This window comes from Chanodichthys erythropterus, chromosome 19, assembly GCF_024489055.1.
Source record: "Chanodichthys erythropterus isolate Z2021 chromosome 19, ASM2448905v1, whole genome shotgun sequence".
NCBI lineage: Eukaryota > Metazoa > Chordata > Actinopteri > Cypriniformes > Xenocyprididae > Chanodichthys > Chanodichthys erythropterus.
This window is the reverse complement of record NC_090239.1, coordinates 16088894-16115505: the sequence shown is the minus strand read 5'-3', so window position 1 is coordinate 16115505 and position 26612 is coordinate 16088894. Positions and strand designations below refer to the sequence as shown.

The window sequence follows — 26612 nt, the reverse complement described above, 5'->3', positions numbered from 1 at the left end:
AGCTACATGAATTATACTTTTTATACTGTAATAATTTAGTTATTTTTGAAGCGATGCAAGTTAAAAATCCTAAACTTGATGAGATTTTAATGTGAATTGGTTTTTTAGAATAGTAAATAAATAGTAGGGTTGTGCATTGAAGCCATTATCTCTCTGTATTATGTTGCAATGACAAATGATCTGTTCTGTATCTGTATTCATGTACAATTGGACGTGGGCGGGGCTGAAACCAGAAGTGTGTCAAAACTAAATGAAAAGCTTATTTTTAGACAACTCTGTTCAATTTATACACTACCATTTTACCAGTATATATTTCTTAGTGTTTTTAAAGGAGGTTATCGAGTCTTATGCTCACCAAGGCTGCATTTATGTAATCAAAACTACAGTAAATACAGTAATATTGTTACATATTATTATTATTATTTAAAATGATTTTAATATATTTTAAAATGTTATTTATTCTTGTGATTGTGACATTTTCAGTGTCACATAATCATTCTTCCAGAAATCATTCTAATATGGTGATTTGGTGCTCAATTATTATTATCAATGTTGAGAACAGTTGTACTGCTTCATATTTTTGTGGAAACGGATGCATTCATTTTTTTGATCAATAGAAAGTTGATAAGAGCAGCATTTATTTGAAAAGCAAAATCTTTTGTAACATTATGACCTTTGCTAAATAAAAGTATTAATTTCTTGCAAATGAAAAAACCTATTGACCCCAAACTTTTGAAAGGTAGTGTAGCTTCTATATAGCAAATATGCTTTGATATTATGATAGTTTCAGTTAAATGTTACTCACCAATGCAATTTTAGTTCAGTTTAACAAATCTTTTTATTATTATCATTATTATTCAGTAGAATTCGGTATTCAGTTTGAAGCTATTTTTGTGCCTTTCTGAAGAAGATATTTGGCTTCATGTACATCCCTAAGAAATAGTATGTAAATATAATGCATACAAAAAAAAATGATAGAATTGATTGTTGTTTAATAATGTAAGGTAAATGCATTCCCATACCCATTTCAAGCAGAAACCATGTAAACATCGAATGAAACTAGAACATGAATTTACATTGGACTGAAAAAACCAAATGGGACTTTGCCTCCTTTTTCAGAAATCCACTCTACTCCACTAGTGTGTGTGTATTTGTGCGTGTGTACATAAAGTAATGCCGGGCCCAGCATTAGGCTGTGCTATGTAATCACTGAGCAGAGTGAATGGAAGTCGAGATGATGGAGAATGCTCATTACTGATGACCCGGGGGAGATGTTTGGCTGCTGTTTAGGGGTACAGTCGCCAAGTGCGCAACACAGGACAAGATAATGTGTGCATGTGCGTGTGTGTGTGTGTGCGGGTAGAGTGCGAGAGGAGGAGAAATAGTGCCGCTATGCCTCATCAAATCCATACAGACTTATTACAGGCTTAGAGGAAAATGAAATTCTTATTTACTAACACTGTTAGCATGTTACAAGTGGCATCTCTGCAGTAATGTATCAAGTGGAATAGAACGGAAAGCACTATTTTTCCGTATTCGTTGAAACACTTGGCAGGGAATGAGTTACATGGAGCATAATTATAATTTACTGTGCCACCATGTCTAGCCGTTTAATGTTTCACCCATTTCTTTGGGTGTGCCTGTGAATAATGAGTCCGATACAGGAGGCTGTAATCAGTCTATTGAATCACATTTAATCTCGAAGAGAATTTTTCTCCCTCTCGAGGTATGTGACGCAAATCTAAGCTCAGGCCCAGTGCTCTACATCACGGACCGGAAAGCATAGCAGAACGATACTGAAGCCATTCATTCAATTCCCACAATAGCCATTAATGATGAAAATAAATCACAGATCTGAGAGCAAATACATCCTTTACTGGAGCTTGGCACACATTTAAATGCACATACTCACTAACGCTCCTGCTGTTTTTTCTGTCATCTATTCACAAATGATTTATAATGAAAATCCATACATTTTCAGCCAATGTTTGTTTGGATTTCTTGAGGCATTTATAGTCCTAGTTAGCATTTGCAAACTGACTTAAGTGTGACTGTTCACCCAAAAATAAAAGGTCTGTCATAATTAGCTCATCCTCCAAAAACGGTTCCGATCTTGAACGACTTTCGTTCTTTTGCAGAACACACAAAAAGGATATTATGAAGAGTTGTTTTTGTCCATATAATGAAAGTCGAATGGGTCCAAAATATACATTTTCAATACATAATTGTGTGTGTGTGTGTGTGTGTGTGTGTGTGTGTGTGTGTGTGTGTGTGTGTGTGTGTGTGTGTGTGTGTGTGTGTGTGTGTGTGTGTGTTATGGGGACAAAATGTCCTTACAAAGATGGTATATCCAAAATCCAAAATCTTTAACCATGTGGGGACATTTTTTGGTCCCCATGAGGAAAACGGCTTATAAAAAGTGATGTTTTTTGAAAATGTAAAAATGTAGAAAGTTTTCTATGATGGGTTTCTTCAGTAAAAAAAAAAAAAATCATGTCTATGGAATATCCCATAGACTGTAAAAATAAAATATGGATGATGCATCTCTACTCTCTTCCATTGTAGAAAAGTGAAGCTGCCAATGTTCCAATATGGCGCTGACATCTTGTGTTGATTTGGGATTCTGAGTCTGCGCAGTAGTGATTTTGGGATCCGATTCTGCGCAGTAGTGAACATGATGTGGCACTATCATGGCCCCGCCCACTCTCCCACAGGATCGTTTAGAACAGTTTACTGCAGAATAACTCATGTCGGTGTGAAATAAACAGTTATGGAAATTTTGAAATTAAAGTTAAAGATCCAATCTCCTCCTGAAAAAAGTCTGTGCCTTAGTGACTACTTTGCTCAGAGAAACTGTCAACCACAGCTGTCAATTATGCCACGCCCCGGTTTTTAAAGCCTCAAATAACGAAAACCAAACTTATTTAAAAAAAACTAACACTTGAACTTACATCCGTGTTATAAAAACTACATAAAATGACAGAAACTGTCTTTGGAAAAAAATTATATGAAGTGCAATTAAATTGTTTAGTTTGTCTCATATCCCATTAAATTACATGGAGAGGGTGGGGTTTATGACCTATACTGAGTGCGACTCAAGTCGCTTTGGCTTCACTTTTCAGAACTTGTGCGACACGTTTGGAATATTCCAATAAAACATGGAAACCCAACGTGTGTGTGTGTGTGTGTGTGTGTGTGTTTGTGTTCCACAAAAAAAGTAATACAGCTTTAGGTGAACAGTCCCTTTAATGTTGCATGCCTACAGTACCACCTCCAGCTGACCCCTCGATTACAGTCACACTAATTTTGCCTTTATAACAGAAGCTGCATTTTTGTCACTAAAGAATGAAGGTTTTGGCACTGAAAGGGCGGCATCTTTAATTCTAAGCCGCCTTTTATTGAGTTTGGACTGAGTGCTGGACACTAATAAACAGGATTCAGCAGTGGCCAGCGCTTTGCGTTAATCCCTGCCTGTTCTCTCCTATCTTGCCAGTAATGGCTTTTCTTTTGTAACTGCCTTCAAGGCGTGAATAATGGCAGTGCACAGCGGTGGAAAATGAGAAGGAAAATTCTGAATTGCCGCCTGCGTATGAATGCCTGTTTGTTGGAGTCGCCAGGAAAACAATGAGGGTGATTATGGAACTCGTGAAAGTGTTTTAACATTATTAGAGTGAATGAAAGGCTCACCACACCTGAGAGCACTGTGTTTTTGCTCTTTATATTAACCACTGTTGTAAAAGCGGTATTTAGACGTAAACCATAAAACAGGAGGGCGGACAGAAACATGCTTTGAAAGGGTTCACATATAATTTGTGAGAACTGAATCAGTCACAACCAATAAATTAAATATGAATAGGGCTGAGCGTTCATTCTGTTATATGCCCTTTTGATAGTGATGACTATCCAGTGAATCTGGTACATATTGTCTACTGTTGCTATGGAGACTGCTTTTTGAATCTTTGTCTTTGTATAAGGGTTTGCACTGTCGTATCAAGACAGCCCAAAACAGATGATAATATAAAAGAATTTGCACATATGGATTTTGATCCCCATTTCCAACAATATGTAAAATGTAAATTATTACTATATACATCTAGCAAATGTTCTGTACTGCGCAGAGAACTTTATTACTCACAGATTCCCTTTATTATAATATAATATAATATAATATAATATAATATAATATAATATAATATAATATAATATAATATAATATAATATAATATAATATAATATAATATAATATAATATAATATAATATAATATAATATAATAAAAGTGATTTTACCTTAACCAGAAATTATGCGAAAGACTTAGCATTGTGCCAAGGGCCCATATTTTGTCACAGGCTTCCCTTTTTTTTTTAGAACCAATCCTGTTCATAACTCATACTTTTGCTATTGACATCTACATCAAGCTGATTTGATCATCCACAGAGCGATTTTCATACTCGACATACCTACAAATGCAAAACTGACAAATCAATGCTATAGGCGCTGTTCTGACAAATGGTGACAAAGTGTTGCTCTGGAATCATCTTTCATACTTCCAAGCACAAGTGTGAATATACAGTAGCTACATAATTTCAAATTTACTTTGAGGAGACTGAAACCCAGAGATTTCCGTCTACATTGTGTGCTCTGAAAGCAAAGGGGGTTTTATTTACAGAGGAAAGAATGAAAGATAATTTCAATAGCCTTTAAGGGTTTCATTTGCATAGTCCATAATTTGCATATATAATTTCTCATTAAAACTGAATCAAACTTTTTAGGAGTTGCTGAAATGGCATCTAAACATCAAGTTAACATAATTAAATTTGCTTCTCGTGGTTTTGTGACAGGCACCATTTCCGTCAACTCGATCCGTACTCCCTACAACGCTCCCGGTGAGAGTGAGATCCTGGACTTGGATGACATACTCTACCTGGGCGGCCTGCCAGAGGATCGCGCCGGTCTGATCTTCCCCACAGAGGTGTGGACCGCTCTCCTTAACTACGGCTATGTGGGCTGTGTGCGAGATCTGTTCATGGACGGCCAGAGCAAGGACATCCGGCGGATAGCGGAGGCCCAGAGGGCGGTTGGGGTAAAGCCATCCTGCTCTAAGGAACCTCCTAAACAGTGTCTAAGCAACCCCTGCCTTAACAGTGGCACCTGCAGAGAGGGCTGGAACCGATATGTGTGCGACTGCTCAGGGACGGGCTATCTAGGTCGCTCCTGTGAGAGAGGTGAGTACCAATATTTTGCATGTAGAGTTTGGTCCTACATTGTGTCACTTGGTAGTCTTTTCAGTGATAGCCATGACTGTCAACAGTTTTGATGCAAGCTTGGCTTCTATTTTTGCTGTATTGTGCTGGGTAGTCCCGTCCAAAGTGAAATCTCATTGGTCTAAAATCCGGCTTCACGTGATAATAGAGAGGTGCAGGGATGACGTCAAAACCTGGAAGACTAATTCGCCCCGGTTCCCTCAAGATTTTCCTGTGGGGTTTTAATATGGGTTTTTTTTTTTTTTTTTTTTCAATTTATGCCTGTGGTAAACATAAAATGATGACACTTTTGTTCTTCAAAGCAAATTACACACACATAAACCGCAAACGCAAACTTTGAAGCAGTAATGTTTATTTTTGAAAACGTATGTTTCTAATAAGTAACTAGATAAGACAGTGAGTGTATTCAGTTTAAGGTTGTACAACAAAAATTAAGGTATATTTAAGTTATGTTTACCACCAGTGTTGGCGGTAACGCATTACAAGTAACTTGAGTTATGTAATCAGATTACTTTTTCAAGTAACTAGTAAAGTAACACATTACTTTTAAATTTACAACAAAATGTCTGAGTTACTTTTTCAAATAAGCAAGTTTATTTTCCAATCCAATCTCATGGAAATTTGTACATATTTGATAAGGTGGCTAATTCGTACAACCTCACTTGTATGAATTTGTACGATTTTTGCTAAATCGTACATATTTTATGAGTTGCCCAATTTGTATGAATTTGTACGATGACCAACCCCTAACCCTGCCCCCAAACCTACCCTTCACTCAAATCATAGCCACCTCGTAAAATATGTACAAATTGGTCGTGAGATAATGTTGTGTTTCCCATGTATTGACTGACAGCCGTCCTGTCGCCATGTTGAGAGAAATCGAGAGTAAGTGCAGAAGCATTGTGCGCTGTGTAAACATGATGATTACTGTAGTTTTAGACTAAATGTGAGCATTTACTCATCTCACTTGCACAAAAACAGTATTCAGTATTCCTCAAAATGAATAAAAACAGTAGAATATTGCACAAACCTGCAATAATTTAATATTTTAAATTAAGCTAATACACTTTATGCATTTAATCTCACTTTACCAGCGGTGAATTAGTCTTCCAGGTTCTGACGTCATCACTCTATGGCTCCCAAAAGTATTTGACCATATTTGGCCACCTAAGCCACACTTAAAATGTATGAATTTCATTGTATTATGTCAAATAAAATGAGATAAGTGTGATCTGCAAACAAATGCTGATAGAGTTTTTCTGCTTAATTTTTGATTGATTTTTTTTTTTTTTTTTTGTGAGTGAGTGATTTCATTTCTATGTCTTGCTTTCTTTTAAAAACCTAAGAAACCTTTCTTTTTTTTATACTGTGCTTTAATTTAATTTTTATCAACAAAAAAAATGCCACTTGGTTTGATATTTTGTTTTTAAATAAGAAGACATTCATTCAAAAAGAAGTGTGGCTTAAATCCAAATATCCAATCCAAATACTTTTTTGGGGAAAAACATCACATACGTTCTCATTAGCTGTGATTTTGTTGCGTAGTGCATTGTTCTATTTTCAGAGTGGACCGAAGTAATAGGACGAGGTGTTAGAAAGCATCCCTGCTTCTATGAAAGATCTGTACACTCATTCTTTCTCCTATGACGTGTAAAGACGTGGCACTCATTCAGAGATATTCTGTCCATTATGTTGCGTAGAGGAGGGCGACATTCACCGCTTTGTTGCCTCGGCCTTAGCATAGAAAAATATCTTTCTTTGTCAGCTCATCCTTGACAGTGAAGCAGAAAGTGCAGCTGAGCTGACGTTACTGTTACCGTGGTAATTGTGTTTCTCTTCAGTCCATGTCATCTTCAGAGAGAGCCACTCAAGCATGGATTATGTTTTTGCCTTTTGTCTCCATCCCTAGCAGAATTTTAATTCTGTTGTTTTTCCAGATGAACAAAGCGACCAGTGCTCACCGCCTCCCTGTCAAAAAGGGAGTCGGCGATAGCTCAAAGTCCACATCCAGTTATGCATTTCCACCTCATAGATGCCTCCTCATATTCTGTCAGGCCTCCCTGAAGTGCTTAAAGCTATAGTGGCTAATTCTTTAATGGAAGTGCATCTCTCTTAAGCTTGTTGCTGTTGTCTGGACACTGATATCACCCTGCAGCAAAGATGCTGTTGTGGGAAAATAACAATCAATTACATGCGCATTGTTGAAGCTCTGTGCAGGAATTATGGAAATGATTCGGTCAATTAACCCATCAAAGATGGGTTGCTTTGTCATCGCCCAAGCAAATTTCACCACAAACAGCCATCAGAAAGAGAATGGTGCAGTCTGGTGCAGTTTTATTGGGTGTTGCCGGCTTCCTCCAGATGCACATTTATAAGATTCCAGTCACAGAAAACAGCTCTTTGTGAAAGGCTAAAATGGAGAAATGAGATGAGAAAGAGACAGGGAGACAAAAAGAGACAGGCGACAGTGTTAATCTTGTCAGCAAAATTACTAATGGAAATGTTTGTTAACAAAGGGTTTTTTAATATGTAAATGATAATGAAGATGAGATGACAAAGATGCTTAATGACAATAATTAAACAATTTTAATTAAAATATGAGGCAAAGAAGACGAAGATAGTAATGCAGTAAAATGGTTTTAGACGAAAATAAATGCAGAAAGAATGGATTGAAATGATCTATTACAGCATGTTGGGGATTGATCTGCTTGAACGAATAAATATATCCAGTATATACACAAGATACTGTAACTACTGCACAGATAGTGAAGCAATTGCACAGATGATCTTAAATGCTAGTCAGAATGTGTTACTAACAGGCTACGCTAAAGCAACAGTCTCTAAATCATGGACAGTTTACAGCACAGTAACTTCTGAAAGGTAGCTAATACTTTAGAATATTGATTTTAATGCTTTCCCCCCCTTTTTCGCATGTTTATTTATATGATTTGATAAATATTTAAATAAATAAATGTTTATACTTTTTTTCAAAATGTACCAAATTTAGTTATTTTTTTTTAACTAATTTGATTTGACAAGTGTTTAAATAAATAAATATTTATACTAATTTTTAAGTTGCTAAAACTAATTAAATGTTATTTTTATTGTATATGTAAGCGATAATGTACATCCAGCTGGTTATCACAGAATAAACCCCAACAGGGTGATCAGGATTAGAATCTTGCATCAGCCTGAATGGGTTTATTCTGCGATAACAACCGGCTGGGTGTACATTATCCCGCTCATTACATGGCTACTTGCCACATAAGTAAATAATTAGACATGAAATATTGATCTGAGTCGAAATATTTTATTAGCTCTTTAAACGCAAAGCTTCTACTGGCCCGGTTGGGCCAGCGGTTCAGATTTTTACTTGCCCCGCCAAAATTTTCACTTGCCCCACAACAAAATATTAATAAAGTAACAGAAAAGAAAATAGGCCTATACAATAAGCCAAGTTATTGTTTTCGTTGTTTATGAAACATGTAACCTTAATAAATAAGGTTATGACACCAAAAGCTACTAGATTAACTCACTTAAATTTTAAATACTGTTAGATAAATAAACAGCAAGTAATAAAATAGTAATAAATAATCAAATTACGAGTATAGCACATATGAATACAACAGATCAAACATATAAAACAATGCTTTTCAAGTTTTTCATGTAGGTTTAAACAGGAGATTTTCAGGTACAGAAATTATAATATCTATAACTATATAACTATAGATTAAACTTTATGAATCAGTCGAGAGCTAGATGCATAAATAATGTTTTGAAATGTTGAAAATATAAAACGTTAAATACTGTTATTTGAAATTAATTTAAAAATGAAAAGACACTTTAAACCTGAAATTAAACCCGCCAGTAGGTGGCAGCAAGTCCCTGCTAATGAGCGAGTCATTGAGATTCAACCGATTCATACGGCTGATTCATTCAGGAAGTGTTTCTCAGAGACGCAAAACAATGCTGTGGACTTTGGAACTATTTTCGTAGGCAAAAATAGAGTGAAACAGGCGATTTGGTGTCTAAAATGTAAGTCACATGATATTAAGCTCTCTTGTAATTGTTGATATTTGGAGAAAAATGGCGCTGTGTAATATTGGTTAACTTTATTAAATTATATGAATATAAAAGATATACTGGGGCATTTTTGCCCCTTATCTCGAATTCTGGGGCATTCTCATGGCATTTTAATAGACTAAATCACGCGCAGTGAAAGCGTACACTCTAAATATGCACGCGCACTAGTCTAACCTAAACCATTACTAGACTACGCCCTGTATTGCATGCGTGCACTCAATGGGTGTGTTGTGTTTTTGTTTGGTTCTGTAAATTGAGGGATATACTCGATAATTTCAGATCGTTAAATCAACAATTACGATATCATAGACATAGACGATATAATCGTACACCCTACAGCACTGGCCCGATCGGGCAAGTGACCGTTCCGTCTACTGTCCCGAGAGTCATTCACACTGGCCCCGGGCCATCGGGCAGTCCTTATTGTCGAGCCCTGCTGTGTTTTAATATTTTATTAGCTCGCCAAAGGCAAAACTTCCACAAGGAAAAAACATTCCTAGCAAGCGTATAGCACTGAAGACTTCAGTTACCTGGATGAGCCTGTGTTATCTTTTTTTTTTTTTTTTTTTTAGGCCCCATTGACCAATCAGAATCAAGTATTCCACAGAACCGTGTAATAATACGCGTAATAATAACTTTACACGATTATAAGGTAATTCCTCCTCCATATATTAAATTGTATTTTATTTTATTAGATAGGTAGGTTTCATTTTAAATGATAAGATGATAATTCTACTATGTACTTTGTATTTCAATCAGATTAAAATGTACAAAATGAATGAATGACAAAACTTGTATCATAATTCTGTTATGTACTGTTTATTTCATTCAGAGTAAAACTGACCAAATTAATGAAAAAGAAATGGATGTTTTTGTCAAAAAAATGAAAAGAAACTATGAAAATGAACACCACCGACAGATGGAGACAGGGTGAGTTAGGGTGAGCTAAATAAATAAATAAATAAAAATTTATGCAAAAAAAAAAAAGTTCTCGAAGCGTGTGGTTACATTCACAGTTGGCCCTGCCCAGCTGTGTGAGGTGAAATAAACTCAGTGCATGAATCCATAACCATCCAGCTGCTCTCAGTGCTTGATTTACTTGAACAAAGCATCAAAGAAAACCAAATGCCCCAGAATAACATCTGCCCTAATTTCCTGTCATTTCTCCAAGGTTCCTAATGGGCACTTACAGTGACTAAACTTAGCGCATAACCTCTGCTCATTCTTCAGTACCTGATAGTTCCGCAAACAGAGTTTTACCCTACAGCACTCGTTTTGTTTAGAGAGGCAATAGGATGTACTACAAGCGGGTTCAAACAGCCGAGCCATAATGGACTTCACTTTTATTTCCCTCAGCCACACCTGCTTGATTGCACGGTTGGCAGGTCGTTCATGTTGATTCCCAAGTCAGTATTTGTTTCATTGCCCCGGCCCCTGCGTGCTTTTAGACTTCATGAGGTGTCGTGTTGCGTGCAGAAAAATTGTAACATGCATTTACGGTGAAGGTTCCATTGGCATGCGGGAACTCACCACGAGCAAACCTGAATAATGTATGATGCCTCTGAGCCAACTCATCCTGTTTATCATGATTGTTGAACATACATTTCCCTAATCCCTGTAGCAACTATAGCTCCTGTGCGCTGCAGTATTCTGGCGGGGAGGGCCTGCGGCTCCACCGTGTGATTGCTGACTCTCTGGATGTCACCTAGTGAGCTAAACTCAAAGAACATTGCAATTCAGGGAGTGTGTATTCAGTTGAAGGTAGATTAGGCCTTGTGAATGTTTGTGAATGTACGATGAAGGTGTGGCCTAGAAATGTTCAAACGCACTTTGACATGTCGAGCACTCATCCAGGTGGTGATGCAAGTTTGTGTTATTTCTCAATCCCGTTCCCCTTGTCTGCACCATTTCTAGTTCTTTTTTTGCTATCACTATGAATAAATGGCAAAAGGCCAAAAATTAATTTGAAAAAGCTCATTTTTAGGGCTGTGAGTTTGAACAAATTAGTTCAATCCAATTTACTGAATATTTAGAACTTGATTTTTTTTTCAAAACTGACACATTTCTTTCACAAATCTGACACATATTAAGTAATCTGGGGCCGCATTCACAAAACATTTTATCTTACCACTAAGAGTTCTCCTAAATAGCAGTAAAAGTTCTTAGCTAAGAGTTTTCTCTTAACCTATTCACAAAGCTGCTGAGACAAACTTTTACTAAGGAATAGACTGAAGTCTTAAGCTAAGAGTAAGGGCGGGGTTGACCTCGTTGCTATGGAGTAAACACACAGTGATTGGCTGATGGTGATTTATTCATAGAAATATTGTAGAATGAAAAATAAAGGTTTTAAAATACAAATGTTGCTCTATTCAAATAAATATTTTTTTAATAAAAAAAGTCAAAATAAAATGTTGCCATTGTTGCCATAAAGGTTTTAAAATAGGCTAAGTGTCACTAATTAAACTAGTATATACAGTTAATTGTAAAACCACTGCCACAGGTAATCAGACAATATTTATTTATTTGTTAAAGATTTTTTTATTTTTATTTTTTTGGCGTGTCATTGTAGATTCAAATCTATAAATCAAAATGTATTGCATTTATAAAGAAAAAGTTCAGCACCCAAGGCTCAATCGCTATTGTCTCAATGGTGTACAGTGTCTTTGGGTGGATTAGGACTGTTTGTGATTTGGTCTTAGAGACTTAGGAATCCTCTTGACTACTCCTAACTTTTCACAGACTTAGGAGCTAGTTTTAGCGCTAAAATGCTTTGTGAAATACTCTTAGAGCAAAAATTTAGGACTCTTAAAATTAGGACTGACACGCCCATTATTTTTAAGAGTTTCTCCTAAATCGGCAAGTTAGGAGCTACTTTTAGCCTTAAGATGTTTTGTGAATACGGCCCCTGAACTTTTTTTTTTTTTTTGAGTTTTATGAACTTGTTAATTTAAGTTAATTTAAACTTAAATTTAACTGCAACTGGATTTCTATTTCCCAGCATACTTTGCCATGACATTCAAACGGGGGAGTGCTAAAATTAAGTGTTATATAATGTTTTTTGTGCAAGTGGGAGATTTAGTAGCGCTTAATGTTTTGCTATGCTAATTTAGAAGGGGGGGAATTAGCCTACCATCATGATGATGAGTGGAGCATGAGCTTAGTTTGAGAACAGATAGTGTTAAATGTTCTATATTGCCATACTCATTCAGAATTTGCTTTGCTATGCTATTGCTTTCAAAGCATTGTGTTACCAATTAGCAAGTTAGCATTTACTGAATCAGCTAGTTAAACTAGCCAGGTTAAATGTATGAATTAGTTTACTCAAATATTTCAAGTTAAGTGCAATTAAAAATAATAATCTGTCAGTTCTATTCATAAAACTTTGAATTTCTTAACCTAAATGTTCCGATGTAACTGATTACGTCAATTATTTTGAGTTTAGCCAACTTATTCGGGTTTACAGTGTATTTATTTATCGGGAGTAAGTGCAGAGGCGAGTGGTGTGCGCCGAGTGAACATCATGGTTATTCTAGACTATTTCTTCTGTAGTTTAAATGTAAGTATACATTTACTCATTTACTACTTCTCCTGCATCCTATTCTTCTGTATTCTAGAATGGCAGCACAACTGTAAGGTTTGTTTGAGCTGCACCCTCTACTGTACAGGCGCGAATTTCATTTCCCTTATTCATTTCACTTTTTGGTGTGAAAGGGCCTTTACATTTGCCAAAAATATAACTTTTTTTTGTTATAAAAACAAACTAAAATGAAAAAACAGCGCAGCCTAGATAAGAAAAAGTAACACAAAAATAACGTAATGCATTACTTTCCATAAAAAGTAAATAAGTAACGCAGTTATACATTTTTTTTAGGGAGTAACACAATATTGTAATGCATTACTTTTAAAAGTAACTTCCCTCAACACTGGTCAGTATATAAACTATTGTAGAGCGTGCTTCAAGTGAGGAAAAAAAATCAAATAAATAGCACTTATGAATGGAACATTTCTACTGCATGTAATTTCGAATTGAAAATATTATATAATTGTGCATATAAAGAGTACATGAAATGCTAGAAATTAGCCTTAGCAAGTGACCCTTTTTTCTAAAAAAAAAAAAAAAAAAAAAAATTAAATAAAATAAAATAAAGTTCACCCTAATATCTTTGAATTTTTAAAATTGTTTGTATTTTTTTCTGAAAATATTGCTGTACAGTATGTGACAGGATTATAATTAACTAAAACAAATTGCTATAAAACAATAATAATACTTTCTTTCAGTAATCCACTTTAGACATTCTACTAACTATAAGTACCTTTGCAACTACATGACAACTACCAGTCATTAGAGCTTTAGTAGTTAGCTGACATGTAGTTGCAAAGTTACCTATAGTTAGTAGAATAACTAAAGTGGACTATCTGCAGGAAAGAATAACCAAAACATTTGCATTACTGAAATAAATGAAACATTAACTGAAATAAAATAAGTAATAAAAAACAAAAAATATAAAAATAAAATAAAAAATTATAGTATAGCAATGATACTAAACACTAGTACACACCAGTGTTAATTTTGACAGCAAATTTTGATTTAGTTTTAGTCATAGTCTTTTGACTAAAATGCCATTTAGTTTTAGTCATATTTTAGTCATTGGAAATTGTTTTAGTTTTAGTCTAGTTTTAGTCGACTAAATATCATAAGATTTTAGTCGACTAAATCTACAGTAGAATTAGTCGACTAAAATCTAATTTAGTTAAATTGTAAGCATTAAGCATTTCCAATAAAAATGCTTCCACAGATCCAATACACTGATATAGGTACATCTGATATTCCCCAAACTGTTTATGTTCACCCAACTGTACTTTGCTCACCAAAGCGGACGGTTTTTGACCGTTCAAGTGCAAAAACACGTGAAAGAGCAAAATTCAGTACTTTTCAGGGATTGACACACTTATCATTGAGGTAGGCTACTATTATAGATTTCATTAAAAAAAAAAAAATTAGATTTGATTTTTAGTTTTTCCTGCTTTCATTGTAATTTTAGTTAAAAGTTTTAGTAATTTTTTGTTTATGTCTTTTAGTTTTTGCTTTTAAATGTCTATAACTTTTTATTTTTTGTTTATTTTAATACCTCAGGTTAAGCTAAAGCTTAGAAACTATTAAGTTTACATTTTTATAAGTTTACATTTTTATATATTTATCTTTTATTTCAGTTAATGTTTATTTAAAGTAATGAAGATTTCTTTGGTTTTAGGTTTAGTTAACTATAATAACTACTTTAATAACTATAATACTTGTAAAATATATTGAATAATGTGTCAAATAATGTTCTTAGTCTTTCCTTCCTGTGACAGAAGATACAGTAGTTTACTATGAATTAAACAGAAAATAAATTAAATACAGTTTATTGTTTAAACAACAAACAATAATGACCAGGAAAAAAATAATAATTATAAACCATCCCGAAATACACCGTGACTCTTATTCTGAAATGTCTGCAGTCTGCACTGTAGCAGGCTGCTCATGAGGGAGATAAATATGCATTCTTTCAACCGTCTAAAACATGCTACCATATAAACATCGTGTAGTAAACATTGTCATAATTCATCAACATTAGTTTATAAGCAATCGGATGGCATAAATGTGCGCTATTCATTAATTGCGCAGCAGTCAGATGTGCTGCTGCACGAGCCTGTAGAGCGCGCAACAGCGCCGCGTTTCCCGCGGTTAGATCAGCACATTACAGTTCAAATGTGCGCATCTTCCACACAGGACAGCAGTCCTGACTGGATATCTTCCCAAATCGTCCCTCTCTTTCATTTTCGTCTCGTTTTTATTCGTTGACGAAAATTAGAGTAGATTTTAGTCATAGTTTTAGTCATTCAAAACGCATTTTTATTTAGTCATCGTCTCGTTTTCGTCCGTGAAAAAATGTCGTTGATGAAAATTATGACGAAAATTATTCGTCAACGAAATTAACACTGGTACACACTGAATTATGATTAGGCCGATAAATTGATTTGCACATCATCTAATTTATTAGATTAAATTGTTTAATGGATCGACAGCCCTGTTTTGTTTATTGTCTGAGAGAGAGTAGAAAAAGTGCTTTATGTGAGATTATGTGGTAGCCTGATGGAAAGGGAAAGACAGAGACGGATGAGGTACTTATTCCTGCATAACAGTGTCTCCATTTGCATGTGTTCGGCTGATCCTGCATATCAGAGGAGTTGGACAGCACCGAGCACTAAATGAAAGTAGCAACAGATGGCGGGGCAGATGGAGAGAGTGACCAGCCATGTACACTCCTTTCTACCTGCGGTCCTCCAGTTCCGTCTCTCTCATTACAGACCAGGAGAGCGGCAGTTTGAGGAGCTTTCGTGACTGGTCAGCGCTTGTTGTGACAAAATTGCCCTTAATTGAGAGATCTGTGTCATTTGAAAAGATAAACTGAAGCCATTCTACAAATATAGGCAGTATAATACTAAGATTTTATTTATTTTTCTTTTTGCTATATGAAGGTTACATTAAATCCATTCCTTTATCAGTTATTTTTTATGTGTAGATTTTATTTTACATTCACTTTCAAACCTGAATATGAAAAACTGTTATGATCTAAACAAGAAGTGAAATAATTAACAATTTGCGATGTTTATTGTGTGTAAATTATTTATATTAATATCATTTTTCCACAAATTTGAGCTGTCCAGTTGTCAGTGACATCATTTACATATAGATTTAAATATAAAGCCATAAAAACATAATAATATAGTAAATATCTATTGTGAACAGAACATTTTTATTGTGCTGATATATTATTTAAATATGGGTATTGAGGATTTATAAAATGCTAGGAGTAATTTTACTCTAAAAAAAAAATTTATGAAAAAAAAAAATTAAAATGACATTTCCATGACCATCATTCCATTAGAATGCTATTAAATATAATACAATATATCATTTTATATGTGTTGGAAGTGACATTATGATGGAAATATTCACAATGTTTCAGAAAATTTACAAAAAAATGTGTATTTTCCTTTCATGAATGTTTAAACACTGTTGGGCATTGTTAGTAGATATATTAAACTAGTCAAAGTGAGTTATTGTATGCTCACAGGGTCCAAAAGTGCATATATAGTTGAAGAAACACCCTTTATAGTGTCTAAATTTGTAGACAGCTGAGGTCTGTCCATCACTCCTTCAATTCTGTCATTTCCCGACTTCCCTCTGTTCCGTCTCCATGCTGTTTTCCTAGCATGTTTCTTCATTTGAAACCTCTGCAGACCTCTCTGAGGCACAGATAGCTTCACTTCCATCTTGTCCAGATTGGGTGTGATGTGTGGGCTGTCGAGCGGTGCAGATGCCATACTGCTGCGCTCTCCTGCTGTGTGACTGCATAGCACTATTTGAGGAGGCAATGAGGGTCTTTCTGAACCACTGGCCATACCTCTCTTTTCATTATCCTCTCCCCTGGCGTGAGACTAGTGCACTGGAGACGAGAGGGGGGCTCGTTTGTCAAGCTGTCATTGTTTTGAGGCTGCCTCCTCTCTGGAGCGGGTCTCAGTGGGGAGGGCTAAAGATTGGGGTTTAGGGTTAAAGGCTACAGTGGGAGCTCCAGCTCAAAGTAGGTGGGCATCTGCTTTGTGGTTGTTAAAGTCTACATGATACAGTATCTGTAACCCTTCTGTTTTTTAGATTGAACCTCTGTAATTTAGGGTGGGACTTAAAGGATTGGTTCACTTTAAAATGAAAATTACCCCAAGCTTTACTCACCCTCAAGCCATCCTAGGTGTAAATGACTTTCTTCTTTCTGATGAACACAATCAGAGTTATATTAATAAATATCCTGACGCATCCAAGTTTTATAAAGGCAGTGAATGGGACCAAGCTCGTTGGTCTGTGAAGCCTGCCTTCCGTATTCAACTTGCGAAAAAAGTTTTTCTGTAAGTTGAATAGGGAAGGCGTAGGACGTAGTGTGTTTTGAACTGCGAGAGGCGTTACACTTTCTAAGTATAAGTTGAATACAGAAGGTGGTATGGCAGAAGCTAAATATTTTACTTTATAACTTGTAAAATATGGATATTTTTCTTACACAAATGCATCCCCCCCTTGAGGGTGAGTAAATCTTGGGGTAATTTCGTTTTAAAGTGAACTAATCCTTTAATAGGAAATCAATTGGATAATGAAAAGTGGGGTTAAATACCTAAATGTAGCTTGAAGTTTGGTTGTGAAACATGGAGGTTCAGGTCAGCGTCACCTTCGAGAGTGATCCAAGCTGCCCAAAAACATGACGATGCTTTATATTAAGTGCTTTAAACTCATAGTCATACATTTTACAGTTTCGATTTGTCCTGTCAGATGTGTCGAAATGTATTCTGTTTAATGCACTTGAGACAAATTTTCCCCAACTCAATGATCGCATAACTTACACTTAATGGTTATATTCTTATCTGTGAATGAAATTTTGCAGGCTTGAAAGCAAGCTAAGCTTCACACACTTCACTGAATGAGTGCCATGTGCATAAAACGGAGCAAAAGTGAAATGAAGCCCAATAATTCTGACTAACACTAAAATAGTTGTTGTTTGATGTTAAATTTAGGTTTAACATTCTAAATGTAATTGTATTTTTATAAGAGTAGTAACTTAAAAGGGATAACTAATTTAGTCAATATAAATGTGAGAAGTAGATTTACAGGAAAAAGACACAACAGCAATGCGTTACTACAGTGGTTCCCAATCTTTTTAGAGTGGTGTACCCCCTGAGGCATTTCACATCTTTCTGCACTCATTCACTTAAACTGCAATTCACACCTTTCCGTTAAGGGACAATATTTTATCCCCTTAAATTGATTTACGGGTGCATTTTTTACCTTTTATAAAGGCAAAGCTTTTCTAACCCTATAAAATATATGCGTCATTTAATAATACATGTCAATTAATAATAAAAATATTGTATTATTAATATAATAAAGCAATAAATGATGGTAAAAATGAAGGGATGCTTTGAAATATTAAACTAAAAAAGGCAGCATGTGGTGGCAAGTTACTGTTTTAATGAGTGAGTCATCGAGTCGTTCATTCATTCAGTTATGAATCAAGTGGCTGTATTTATGAATGGGTCATTGAATCTTTGACTCTCACGATTAGTTCAAAGCCCAGATTCATTCACTAACCACTGCTGTGGCTTTCGTTTGCTTGTAACTATTATTACGAGCAAACAATATTAACAGTATTTTGTTTAAAATGTAGGCCACATCACTAAATATTACTTGTTGAACTGTTGTATAAAATCAATGGCACATATTAGTGCTGGGCGGTATGAACAAAAATTTATATCACGGCATTTTTCAAAATTATATCGGTTTCACGGTATATGACGGTATTTTTTTCCCCTATGCATGACCGGGCGTTAACCACATTTTCTACTGATTGAGAGAGGAAATACTGCAGTAGATTGACTAGAATGCCCTGGTTTACTGTCATGATGAGTGAATATTGTAGAAAAATTCCACACTAGAGTTAATACAGGTTTACAAAGCCCTACAAAATGATGCTGTGGGGAGACCTCAACCATTAAAACACAGACCTGCAACACACTCATTACAGACACATGAATATTAAAATATGACCATGTTCTTTGAACAAATGACACGTAAGTTTAACACAGAAAGAATCAAGCAGTTAAATTTTTGCCCATTCTTCTTTGAATTGTCAGTCTATTTATTAACTTACATCGGCTTCTGTGTAACGTTAGCAGAATAACTTATAGTGTCATCGCGGTCGTGATCAGACGTACAGTTCAGTGTCCTTTGCATAACATTACATTTCATTTGAAGAAGACGTGATGAAATATGTGCGCATACACGCTGCTGGTTCATGTTTACAGCACTAGAGTATATGAAATAGGTCCATAAAAAAACTTAAACACGCTCGCTCCGGTCTATATCCATGTGGAGAAATTTTTAGTGGTGTCTGAAACCATAGTGGACGTTACTGAGTGCACTCATTCAATCTCACATTGCACCGCAATAACGAGTGTACAGCCGATGTACACACAACGGCTGTCTGAATTCACTCACTCATTTTCATTCACTTTTTCAAGTGAACAATATAAGTGGATAACGTAGGGAATAGTGAATAAGGCTTTAGGGGGTGATTTCGGACTTACCATAGGCTGTGATGCGATCTCAGCTGTGCTCTCTCACTACAATGTTACAGTGAAACGGGACCCTCTGGTTGGTTAAGCGACACATACCGGTATTACGGTATCATCAAAATTCATATCATAGCAAAAATAAATACCGGTATTCGGTATGAACCGGTATACCGCCCAGCACTAGCACATATGCAATTGTGTGAATATTCAGAAAAAAATTGCATTCTTGCTCTTATTAAATACAAGAACTTCTGCATCAAAGAGAGTTTGAGTCTTAAATTGATCTCTATGTATACTCTGGGCCCTATCATACACCCAACGCAATGCGATGCCAGGTGCGACGCAAGTGTTTTTTGCTAGTTTCAGCTCAACGCAGTTATCATTTTCACATCCAACGCCCACGTTGTTTAAATTTTTTTCCGTCATTAAACTAGCAAAAGTGGATTCGGACACGCCCTAAGTGCACCTGCGCCATGCGCTTCATAGGACCCTCTGTGTCTTTATTTGTTCTTCATGCTGGTAAGTGCTTAAACCCCACTTTTTAAAGGTACATTGAAGGACAGTAATGTAGCGCGATTTGCTAAAGCAGCATACTCTGCAGACAACCTATCACATGCACGCTGCTTGTGTGGATGCAGTCATCTTTGACCGTAAAAAATTTGGTAATTTGATTGGATGTCATTTATTTGACCATTTACAGCACTACCTTTTTCTTGTTTTTACACTAGAGATGGCATTTTGCCTGTTTGAAATACATGCTTGGTTTTAATGTTATTTTAAGATGTGGTAGAATTGGCAAAAAAAGGGCAAAACTCAGCATTTTGTTCTCGTACCCCCTCTGTCACCTCACGCACCCCCAGGGGTACACGTACCCCAGTTTAGGAACCACTGCATCATTATGATCATTTTTTTTTTTTTTCATGATCATTTTAGCTTTATAATTTATAGTATAGATGCAGTTACCATATTTTTGTCATATTCTGCAGTTTGTTTGGAGGACAACACTGGGAAGATATACAGAAGATTTTTTTTGACAACAGATTAATTGATTATCAAAATAATTATTAGTTGCAGCCCAATTATAAAGCATTGCACATTGGACGAGAATAGGACTAGATAGAAGTGTATACGCTCACGTGCACCATCACTGAGCTTCATAACATACTGATCTCTGCTATGGCACAAAAAGATAGCATTGCGCATTCCTACAGGCCTCAAAAATTGAGTACAGTTACAATGACAAGCTGTTGTAAGGTGTGGCTTGTTAGGAAAATCAATGTTTTGCAAGAGTTGACACATAATACTCATTCAACATGACTACGGTACCTTTTTTCAGTGGCTACATTCTCACGCACTCTCTCTTCCTTGGGGGTTGAATGTACATCACATCACTGCGCTGATTAATATGCATGCTGCCGTACTTGTGTTCCTGTCTTCGTCTTGTTTTCCGCTGCCTCGCTCTCTGTGTGGTGCTCTCGGGCTCGGCAATGGTGTAACAGAAACAGAGGATGCCGAGACGAGACAGGCATCAAAATTGCAGGAGGAATGTGTGTGTCTGTGGGTGTGTGAGGAAGAGGGCAGCCTAATTGGTGATAGCCTGCAGCCTCATCATCTCCAGAGCGCTCTCACAAGCGAGTGATGTCTCTGTACTGGTTCCATGCCAGATGTTGTCCTCTGGCAGAGAGGCCGGTCTTTGCACAGAAGCAGATGTGTCCGGCCTCCATTATCGTGCTAAATTATCTAGGCATATACACAGTCCTCATCAGACCTATTTCAGCTTTTTTCTGCCTCCTTTCTCTATTTTTTTTTTTTCTTTTTTCAAGGAAAACTATCATACTCAGCACTTCTGTGTTTTTAAGTGTCCTGTACCCCTTTCCACTGAAATGGAGGCTAGTAATCTAAAAACTTCTCAAAGTTATACTCACAGCAACTAACTTGCTGCATTTTTTAAACAATACTTACCAATTATCAATTGACACACTATTTGTAATAATTGTCTGTCATTTTAGACATTTCATCACCTTGGAATTATAAGGTTCTATCTGACATTTTTTGTAAAAATTGAGTTATTCACATATTCTTATTTTGTGTCTACTTATTTACATTGTGATTTTTATTTTTTTAAGATGTGTACATTTTGGGACTTTTTTTAGAAAACAAAAAGGGTCTATCCACAAAGGAGTATGGAATGCAAAAACGTTGAAGCTCAATATCTCAAAACTGCTCAGGATGCAGATAGAACCTTAAAATTCCAAGGTGGTGATTTATAATGTTACAAAAGATGAATTCAAATAAATGCTTTTCTTTTTTTTTTTAAAAAAGAACCATGGTTTCCACAAAAATATTAAACATCAGCAGATTTCAACATTAATAATAAATAGAAATGTTTCTTGAGCATCAAATCAGCATATTATAATGATTTCTGCAGGATCATGTGACACTGAAGACTGGAGAAATGATGCTGAAAATTCAGCTTCACCATAACAGGAATAAATCTAATATAATATAATATAATACATATAATATAATATAATATAATATAATATAATATAATATAATATAATATAATATAATATAATATAATATAATTAGGGCTGTCGCGATAACCGCGATTTCGTAATACCGCGCTTTTTACGAGCCAACCGCAGAACACTGCAAAAACCGCAGCAACCGCGATATTTGGATGTTTTCTATTTTTTGAAAGGCTATGTCCTTCTCGTTTTACACTTCATACACGTGTACTAAATATTAAATAACGTAATAATGATAGCATAATGTGTACCATGGTGATTTGTACAGAGGCTCCATAGATTTGCACTAAACAAGCCTAAACAGACAGTGAATGTGAGAGAGATCGACTGAGCGCGTGCGATTACCTGCGTCTGTCCTTCAGGCCGAGATATATATTCGTGAAAAAAGTTGTCGTGTCCAAGGATAGCGAAATCTCTGCCTTAGCATCGAAGCATTACTGGTCAGCTGAGCCTTATAAAGTGGCGCTCAACGTTAAAATGATTTCAGCAGCTTGTTTCATTTCATCTCTCTTTGAATGAATCTGCGTTTTTGAACGTGCAGTTGAATGAACGGTTTAAAGACTCAAAAACAGTCCCTTGCCGCCACCTTGTGTCACAACAATGTAACTGCACTGACTGACAGCCCGTCTAGAACGCGCAGAGATGAGTAACGTTAGTTCTGCTTATACTCGTGAAATATCAGCAGAAAGTATTGTTTAGTCAGATCCGAGGATCGGAACTAACTATCATACAAACAACAATAGCTCTACCATCTTATTGTCAGGTTTATGTTCTGTTTTGTAGACCCTTATTTTGACATTCTCTTTACTTCAATGCTCTATTTAGTTTCGTTATTGAATATGATCTCTCTCTCTCTCTCTCTCTCTCTCTCTCTCTCTCTCTCTCTCTCTCTATATATATATATATATATATATATATATATATATATATATATATATATATATATATATATATATGGCGGTAATACCGCATATCGCGCTATTGAGCCACTCAAAAATACCGCAAGGGAAATTCCTTAACCGCGACAGCCCTAAATATAATATAATATAATATAATATAATATAATATAATATAATATAATATAATATAATATAATATAATATAATATAATATAATATAATATAATGCAAGCATGAGAAATTATTTAGCAAATAAAATATATAGCATTCGGTTCAAACATTATATTTGTAAATATGAGCAACTGTGTAATGTGACATACAGTGGTGGAGGCTTGTTTCCACCACTGAATAAAAAATAAAAGATAAATGTGACTTATCTCACAATTCTGACTTTTCTCAGAATTGTGTGATATAAACTCGCAATTTCAAGTTATAAAGTCATATGTGAGATATAAACTCACAACTTTTTGTTATAAAGTCTGAACAGTGTGTTATAAAGTCAGAATTGTGAGAGAAAAAATTGCAATTACCTTTTAAATTTTTTATTCAGTGCTGGAAACAAGCTTCCATAATGTACAGTATATAATGCACATTGAATTCTCATTTGCGTTTTCTTTGATTTATAATAGGGCTGTTTTTTTAAAAATTTGATTGGACTGTCATGTTTTAACTCCTTGAGGATTTTTGATTTTTCAGACCACATTTAGTATTACAAATTTTATGTAAGTTTTAAAAATCTTAAGTTATTTTTGGTTGGTCTTATTGTTAATATTTTCTATTTTATTCCTTTCAATATTTTTTTTTACCTGGTTTATACCATGAAAATTGAATCTGACATGGTGTAAACAAAATAATGGGTGTGAATGGGGGGAGTTTTGTGAATCTATTTTTGTTTCCAATTGATTCCAGCCTGGAACCAGCTTTTATGCAGCGGAAACGTGCAGAGCGGTTGCAGATCAGGCAACGACACCCTGTTTGTTGGCTTGTGTGTTGTCTCTTTTCTTTCTGGACTGTATATCTCTGATTGAGCAGCTGGTGAGATTATGCCAGTCGCTCTGAGACCTCGACTATCTCCCATTGCAAATGAGATGTCTTGAGATCCGGCTCACTAAATTGAATTGCTCAATAAAATAATTGCGATATGAATAAACAGATTAAAGCAACGGACGGCGGTAAACGGTTCTTCAAAAACCCCTCAGCAGAAATACATTATGTGGTGTCTTCGTAAACACTGCTTTGCAATAAAATGAAGAAATAAAATTTGGTGTATAATGAGTCTTTTTTTATGGCATTTATCTTCTGGTTAGACTGAGCAGTTGTGTGCTACTGTTGTGAAATGCTGTAGAGAATTTCAGTGTCTGGCTGTAAAACATTTTAGTAACCAGTCATTCATCTGTCGCCATTAACACTGAGGTTTATGATCAGCCACGGAGCCGCTGTCACTGCCCAGCACTCTCCTTTTATTGTGTTTCCTAAATTCTCTCTCCTCTCTCTTTCAGATGCCACCATCCTCAGTTATGATGGCAGTAAGTTCATGAAGATCCAGTTGCCAGTAGTGATGCACACAGAGGCAGAAGACGTGTCGCTGCGCTTCCGTTCCCAGCGTGCCTATGGTGTTCTCATGGCAACCACCTCCCGGAACTCAGCTGACACTCTGAGGCTGGAGCTGGACGGAGGGCGTGTCCGACTCACTGTCAATCTAGGTACATCAGCCAATCGGAGTGCTAATCTTAATGGCTAACACCACACATAGAAATACACACATGGCATGGAATAATTTGTTTTCAATTGTTTTTATTTTATCTTTTATTTTCAGTTCAGTTTATCTATTGTCTGTTAATGAGTTTTACTATTCAAATACATTTTTGCCAGTATCTCCCTTTTGATATTCAGGTAACACCCGCACAATAACTTTGCTATGGGGACATATGTACTTCTTTTGTTTTTTATATACAGCTATATATATATATATATATATATATATATATATATATATATATATATATATATATATATATATATATATACTATAGACTAATTATATTATATTATATTATATTATATAGTTATGTATTAATATGTAATATTCATATGTTTTCCTGGATGTCCCTAAACTGAGGTTTTGTAAGATTTAGTCCATTTCTGGGGACAAATTTGTCCCCAGAGCATAGCTAAGTATATACAGTACACACACTTTCTCTCTCACAGACATTAAACATTTTAAAATCTTTGTGTGTTGAAGAGAAAGATGTAGAACCTTCAACGGCCAGAGTCTGCGGCCAAGCGCTCACTCCCAGATGAGCACGCTGTAGACTTTCCCTACCAGAGAGTGCACAGTCCCTGCCTTGTACTGATACACAATAGTCCTACACCTGCATACTATAGACTCCCCACTAGAGCGTAACACGTGTCAGGAGTACTGACAAGCCATTGTTCCACCCGGTACGTTTCATTTACATTTCCCCAGAAACCACTACACTTTTCCTCCTTCGTTTGCAGCTTAATATTATACAGTCTCGCTCCACTCATAAAGCACCACCTCTGCTGTTCCCGAGTTCAAGCTAGTTCACCGTAAGTAAATTTGAACATCAGTCGTTTAACTGTCCTCCCACATCATGTCAGGTGTTTCTCATGCAAAACTGAGCTAAAAAGTTCCTCTTTCCGCTGAAATGTGAAGAACTCTCACTAAGATGAATGTCATCCACTCCCATTTGACAGTGTGACATACACTGTGCGATTTAACATGTCCGCTTACATATAGCAATAGCATGTCTCCCAGTAGTCCCAGCAGGTTTAAACTTGCACACCTCCGCATCCACAAACAGACATGGACCCACACATACACCAATCATTTCTTCTGCCCCTGAAGGTACTGCACTCCCTGTTAGGGTGGACACACGTTGCTCTCTGGCTGTTAGCGGCCACGATTTTCACTGTGGTTGACGACACGCGACGGGCTGCAGCCTCATGGGAAAAAGATAGAGCTGGATTTGTGTAATGCTCTGAATTCCTCTCGGCCCTCCACTCCATCATAGCACACACTGAAGCATGGGACAGCCCAGGCTGTGCACGAGAAATATCGATTCTCCATTCCAGGAGTACGCTTTGCAAAAGATAGTAATGGGAAACGGGGCCTCCTCACAGGATTCAAGCAAGGTTTTATATTATACAGTACCAACCAGAACAAAAGCTGTTGTGTTGTGCTGTTCAGTAAGGAGTCTCAGCGGTACTGTACTTTTTTAGTGTTTAAAGAACATTCACCTTGAGTTCTTTCTTTTTTTTTTTTTTTTAAACCTAAGATTTAGGCTTAAGTGTTAAGGCAGATTCACATGGGAACATGGGGTTTGGAAAAGTAGCTGTAGGCTAAACATCCAGAATGTTAATAAGTGATATCAGGGCTCAAGAATAAGGACTTTAAGTGTGAGAGCTGTGGGCCAGTTGCCAGGCCAATTTGACAAAAATTTACATTTATTGTTCTTGTACATCCACTTTTATGCCTTGCAAACGTGTAGTCAACATTGTTGTAGTAAATTCTGCTAATTTGTCACTAACATAATGCCATCTAGCTGGCTAACATAGATGAGGTTTTGTTGAAATAGCAAAAATGTCTCATTAAGGGAGTGTGAAAACTACAACACAGTTATGTTTTTCATCATATATCAGTATATCATCAGCAAA

At 36.0% G+C, this 26612-nt stretch overlaps 1 protein-coding gene across 13 annotated transcripts in view; it reads left to right on the top strand.

The window, feature by feature from the left end:
• nrxn1a (neurexin 1a) overlaps nucleotides 1-26612 on the top strand; it is a 213807-nt gene that overhangs the window by 101341 nt on the left and 85854 nt on the right. For all 13 annotated transcript variants that reach the window (XM_067368603.1, XM_067368608.1, XM_067368605.1 and 10 more), the window contains 2 exons: nucleotides 4841-5224; nucleotides 24434-24637. In XM_067368603.1, the coding sequence (XP_067224704.1) occupies nucleotides 4841-5224; nucleotides 24434-24637 (588 nt within the window). The remainder of the gene's footprint in view (nucleotides 1-4840; nucleotides 5225-24433; nucleotides 24638-26612) is intronic.